This window comes from Phyllobates terribilis, unplaced genomic scaffold (genome assembly GCF_046119375.1).
Source record: "Phyllobates terribilis strain yellow unplaced genomic scaffold, ASM4611937v1 Scaffold_12__6_contigs__length_324123572, whole genome shotgun sequence".
Lineage (NCBI taxonomy): Eukaryota > Metazoa > Chordata > Amphibia > Anura > Dendrobatidae > Phyllobates > Phyllobates terribilis.
The window spans coordinates 46,590,367-46,596,972 of NW_027362772.1; the positions used below are offsets into that span (position 1 = coordinate 46,590,367).

General features: G+C 40.7%; 1 protein-coding gene across 1 annotated transcript; it reads right to left on the reverse strand.

Annotated features, from left to right (window-relative positions):
* Positions 1 to 309: 309 nt before the first annotated feature.
* On the reverse strand, positions 310 to 4,059 carry LOC141173035 (chemerin-like receptor 1). Its single transcript, XM_073657668.1, has 2 exons — positions 3,985 to 4,059; positions 310 to 1,726 (listed from the first exon to the last, which is right to left on the reverse strand). The coding sequence occupies exon 2, from the start codon at positions 1,687 to 1,689 to the stop codon at positions 670 to 672; it is 1,020 nt and encodes a 339-aa protein (XP_073513769.1). The 5' UTR covers positions 1,690 to 1,726; positions 3,985 to 4,059; the 3' UTR covers positions 310 to 669.
* Between the last annotated feature and the right edge of the window lie 2,547 nt (positions 4,060 to 6,606).

Sequence of the window (6,606 nt, forward strand, 5' to 3'; positions counted from 1 at the left end):
TCGGCAATTGGAAGTTTTAAAACTTTTTTTAAAGCGCTGAAAAAATCTTATAAATCTGCCTTTGCTATGTATTGTCATATTTACTCAGCCTGACCATGCAAAGCTGCTCCAGTTCATGGTTATCACATACCACATTTCCTGGACAGGAAGGAAGCCTAAGGGAGCATACAGATGACAGCAAGTGCTTGCAGCTGCTGCTTTCTGCGTAGACTTATTTCCCTGCCTGTTTTATCACAAGATCAAGTGTCTCTGTTACTTCTCCAGCCCTTTGAGTTCTTCATAAATCAAAGTGTGTCGGGTCAGAGCTTCTATGGCTGCTGAGCTTATATGTTACTGACTTGATTTATGATGAGCTCACAGGACTGGTGACATAGCAGAAACACTCACTCCTGTGATAAAACAGGCAGGGAAATGTGTTACCACAGAAAGGAGCAGGGAGTCATCTATGTTCTCTCTTAGGCTTTGTCCTCTGGCCAGGAGCTGTGATATGTGCCACTTTAAGTTATTTCTGATATTTTTATCCCACCGCTCATGTAAAAGTTATCTTATATATCATTTAGTTACAAAAACTGAAAAACCTAGCTACAATCTTGCCTTTTTTTCATAAAAACTAAAAAACTAATGAAGGAATTTTCTTCATATCTTTAAACAAACAGAACTTATAAAAGTTCATCCAGTGCTGTCTGCTTCAAAAACTACACATGAATTCACATCACCTGCTTCTACTCTTTTTTGCATCTTGGAATCTTCCTTCTCCTCATCCCCTATAAAGGCCTTATGAAACACAGCATGGAGAGAGACAAATATTTTTTCCTTAAAATTTTGACCAAAAAGAATGTAAAGAATGGGATTTATGCAGCTGTTGGCTATCATTAGGTTTTTTACTATTTGTTTTCTATTTGCATTCACTTTAGAAAACTGCTGAGGTCCATAATGTTGCAAAACAAAGAACAAATTATAAGGAAAGAAGCATAAAAAGAAAAGGATGATGATGGTAAGAAAAATTTTGAAAGGCCTTGAAGATTTTACGATTCCCCTTCTCTTGATTCGCACAGTAATAGCCACGTAACACAAGACGATGATGGTGAAAGGTAAAAAGAACAAAAAAGTGGGATTCACAATAGCCTTCCACTTGTAATTGTCTGGAAGACTGTAACGGCAACCTTTTTTATTTTGATCTTTTTCAATGTTTCGAATTAAAAGTTGCTGAACATTAAAAGGAATAGCAATGAACCAAAGTAATATGGCTATAATTACGGCCAATCTTGATCTCCGGTGATTTTGACACCATACTGGGAAATAGACACAAATGTAACGATCTACGCTGATGACCATGAGCTGGAAGACACTGACAGATAGGTTGAGATAATACACAAGCCAGAATAACTTGCACATGAAGTTCCCGAATAGCCAGTGATTGTCCAGAGCCAAATAAGTAATTCTTAGAGGCAGAAAAAATGTGAATGTGAAGTCAGTAATGGCCAAATTAAGAATCCACACCACGTTGACCGTTTTCTCCATCCTGAAGATACAGAACCAGATGACCACACCATTTCCAGTGATCCCCAATATATAAACCATTACATGGACCACGATCCTGAAGATTTGTAGGTCGGTGTACTTGATTGAGTTATCTTGGTCATTGTAACTGCCATTTATAAAGGAGTTATTCATGAGAAGAGTCTTCATATTCTTAAGAGTCAGATTTCAAATAAATCTCACTAACCTTACAAGAAAAAATAGATTGCGTTAAATTTATTGTATTTTCCAAGGAATCTCAAACAAATATGTCTTTAATTATATTTTGGAAATATCAAAAATTCAATACTGTATATCAATAAATGGCAAAACTGCTTCACAATTTTCTATCATCTGTGCATCTTTGTGTAAAGATGTTCTATCTACATAAAGGTGGCTTTTCTTTAGTAATGACAATTTGTGAACAAAGCAAACATTTGAGGAAATGGAGGAAATGGGGGGCGCCTGTGTTTTTAGTAAATCATGGAATTTTAATGAAACTTATGCTCGTGTCTATATATATATGTATATATATATATATAATAATTCATTTGTAATATTGCCTGAAGAAGGAGCCTCTGTGCTTTAAAAGATTGAATATACTGTATATATATATATAGTTTTTTCTGGTTAGCCAATAAAGGTATGATTCCAAGAAAACTTTTGTCATTTTTGGGCATAAAAGTATTTACATCTATATTTCTATATACAGTACAGACCAAAACTTTGGACACACCTTCTCATTTAAAGATTTTTCTGTATTTTCATGACTACGAAAATTGTACATTCACACTGAAGGCATCAAAACTATGAATTAACACATGTGGAATTATATACTTAACAAAAAAGTGTGAAACAACGTCTTATATTCTAGGTTCTTCAAAGTAGCCACCTTTTGCTTTGATGACTGCTTTGCACACTCTTGGCATTCTCTTGATGAGCTTCAAGAGATAGTCACCGGAAATGGTCTTCCAACAATCTTGAAGGAGTTCCCAGAGATGCTTAGCACTTGTTGGCCCTTTTACCTTCACTCTGCGGTCCAGCTCACCCCAAACCATCTCGATTGGGTTCAGGTCTGGTGACTGTGGAGGCCAGGTCATCTGGTGTAGCACCCCATCACTCTCCTTCTTGGTCAAATAGCCCTTACACAGCCTGGAGGTGTGTTTGGGGTCATTGTCCTGTTGAAAAATAAAATGATGGTCCAACTAAACGCAAACCGGATGGAATAGCATGCCGCTGCAAGATGCTGTGGTAGCCATGCTGGTTCAGTATGCCTTCAATTTTCAATAAATCCCCAACAGTGTCACCAGCAAAGCACCCCCACACCATCACACCTCCTCCATGCTTCACGGTGGGAACCAGGCATGTAGAGTCCATCCGTTCACCTTTTCTGCGTCGCACAAAGACACTGTGGTTGGAACCAAAGATCTCAAATTTGGACTCATCAGACCAAAGCACAGATTTCCACTGGTCTAATGTCCATTCCTTGTGTTCTTTAGCCCAAACAAGTCTCTTCCGCTTGTTGCCTGTCCTTAGCAGTGGTTTCCTAGCAGCTATTTTACCATGAAGGCCTGCTGCACAAAGTCTTCTCTTAACAGTTGTTGTAGAGATGTGTCTGCTGCTAGAACTCTGTGTGGCATTGACCTGGTCTCTAATCTGAGCTGCTGTTAACCTGCAATTTCTGAGGCTGGTGACTCGGATAAACTTATACTCAGAAGCAGAGGTGACTCTTGGTGTTCCTTTCCTGGGGAGGTCCTCATGTAAGCCAGTTTCTTTGTAGCGCTTGATGGTTTTTGCAACTGCACTTGGGGACACTTTCAAAGTTTTCATAATTTTTCGGACTCACTGACCTTCATTTCTTAAAGTAATGATGGCCACTCCTTTTTCTTTACTTAGCTGCTTTTTTCTTGCCATAATACAAATTCTAACAGTCTATTCAGTAGGACTATCAGCTGTGTATCCACCAGACTTCTGCACAACACAACTGATGGTCCCAACCCCATTTATAAGGCAAGAACTCCCACTTATTAAACCTGACAGGGCACACCAGTGAAGTGAAGACCATTTCCGGTGACTACCTCTGGAAGCTCATCAAGAAAATGCCAAGAGTGTGCAAAGCAGTCATCAAAGCAAAATGTGGCTACTTTGAAGAACCTAGAATATAAGACATATTTTCAGTTGTTTCACACTTTTTTGTTAAGTATATAATTCCACGTGTGTTAATTCATAGTTTTGATGCCTTCAGTGTGAATGTACAATTTTCGTAGTCATGAAAATACAGAAAAATCTTTAAATGAGAAGGTGTGTCCAAACTTTTGGTCTGTACTGTATATATATCAATTATTTAGCGTAAACTTCTAAAAATGTAAACTGCATAACATACTGCTACCCAAATAATATTTAATTTTAAGATGAATTTGCAATATTCTGTTTTGTGGCATTATACAGTAAGAGAGATCGACATACCGTGGCTGTTTTCTTCTGTTGCAAGGTGATGTCTCCTCCGCCTTCTTCGGTCTGGATAATAAATGCTGAAATCACATATATACAAATAATACCGAAGAAAAAGCCTTTATATGTTTATTTTTTAATGAATGCTCATTACTTAGCAACTTTTTTTTCCTAATGGCTTCTTTAGGTAGTGCAATAGTGACATCTCCTGGTATCTCAATATAAAAAAAATATTTGAATCAAGATTTCTTAATTTTCAGTAGCCTCATCATAGTCATAATATGTTCCTTAGTTGAATCAAGGGTAGTGGAGAACTTTGAAACAAATGTCTGGGAAATAGTTAACTAAGCAATGGAGTGTGGAAACTGGAGGGGGAAATTGCTAACACTGACTCCTGGGATATTGGGGTTTCTTCTAATCATTTAAAGCACAATCTTCATAGCACCAAAAGAGAGGGAGATAATGCACAGCCTTGTCCAATTTTAAGATGAAAAGTTGTAGACATTTCTCTAAAATCCTAGCAAAGGACTATGAGCAGAGAGAAATGTTGCATTATTGGATGAGTATGAGAAGTTGAAATTACTTAAAGGGGTTTCCACTACTTTAGCATTAATGACCTATCCTTAGTATAGGTCATCAATGTCTGATTGACCGTGGTCTGAAACCCAGCACCCCCGCCGATCAGCTGTTACCAGTGTCGGCAGTTGCAGCCGCCGGCCGGAAGTACTCACTTGCTTTGTACTTAAGTGCTTTGTGGAAGACTTCGGTATTATATAACACTCCAAAAAAGCATTGAAAAAAATTTCTGTATTCAATTATTTACCCATAGAGTATTACGTGCTCTGTGTGCGATAAAGATGGCAAAATCAGACGACACTTCCAATGGTGTGACCAGAGAAATGTTTGAGCCAGAGGAAGCTGGCACGACAATGGAGGTGGCAGGAGCCTGTCGTCTGGAACTGGCACTTTCTCGCAACCACTAAGGCCAAACCATAGCCTTCACTGCTGGGGTTCTTGCAGACTGCAAATGGGAGAGCCAGGATCCAGGAAATGGTGACCAGACTGCAGCATCTAGGCTGGTCGGAAGAGACAAGGAGGTGAGCCAGAACCAGGGCTGGGGAAAAGCTAGGGGGTCAGCTAGGCACAAGGTACTGACAGTTGGCATCCTGGGGGAAGGTCATTCTGTTTGACAGGCAGTGGAGAAGGGAGTCCACTGAAGACTTTGGGATGCGTCATCACATCTCGTTCAACCAGCTGTAACCAGGGCTGTAAGAGCTGACTGCTGAAACAAGGATCACATTCCTCAAAATGGAGGGGCAACGTCACTGGTATGCGGTGAGGGTGATCAGAGAAGGAAGGGAACAGGATGAACACTTCTTGAGAAATGAATGGTCCTGGGAAAGGCTTGTCGAGGTGGCTCAAGATGGGGCTACCACCTCCAAGAGATTGGACTGTCCTTGGGGTTCCCAACCTCCTATGCGGGAGCAGGCGATAATACAGGTGACACTGGGGACTGTCGCATGTTTCTAAATGTCGGGGGCTCCAGTACTACCTGAAGGTGGGTCACGTATAGCCCAGGCACCTGGGGATCTGGCTCAAGGAAGCAGGTGGAGGCAGTCATCCCTAGTCTCCTGAGGAAGGAGAAGAAGAAGTAGAGGATTAATGTATTACCCTCCTCATAATTTTTTCCTGGCTTTATACTTTGTGCAAAGAATTTATGAGTGTAGGAGTACAGCAACTACACTTTGAAAATATTTGAATGAGGCCCACCAGATGTTGCCTTCCAGGGGTCTATGGATGACTGGATGAGAAAATAACCTTGGCACTCAAAGTTCTCTGCTTATGAGAATTTATTACAGTCCAAAATAGCACACAGAAAATAAAACGTTTCGGTCTGTACAACCTTCCTCAGTTGACCGTGTATTCTGTGAGTAAGTATGGGGGAGGGTTAAGCTGAAGGGGTCCCTGAGGACTACCTGCTGCTGCTGGACACGTGTGGGATCAGGGGTGGCAACGCGGCATCCAAAGCTCATTGCTGTGGATGCCGCGTTGCCACCCCTGATCCCACACGTGTTCAGCAGCAGCAGGTAGTCCTCAGGGACCCCTTCAGCTTAACCCTCACCCATACTTACTCACAGAATACACGGTCAGCTGAGGAAGGTCGTACAGACCGAAATGTTTTGTTTTCTGTGTGCTATTTTGGACTGTAATAAATTCTCATAAGCAGAGAACTTTGAGTGCCAAGGTTATTTTCACATGTTACAGGGCACGGCCCCTTCTTGAGCACCACATTAGGGAGTGCAGCGATTATATAGATATATGGATGACTGGATGACCCTCTTTATAATTTTTGCCTGGCTTTGTATTTTATGCAAAGCCCTTATAAGTGTATAAGTACATGAACTACACTCTCAAAATATTTATTGTTGCTTTATGGTGGTATGTAAAACTGCAAAAAAGCATTTAAAAATAATTCTGGATTCAACTACTGATTAGTGATGAGTAAGCATACTCACAAGTACTCAGTAATCGCCCTAGTATCACAGTACACGAGATGCTCAGAGCTCGCCAAGCACTTGCGAGATGCTCGGGCTGATGCTGGGGCCTCCTCCCTGCATGTTTGGCGCCCTTTAAAAG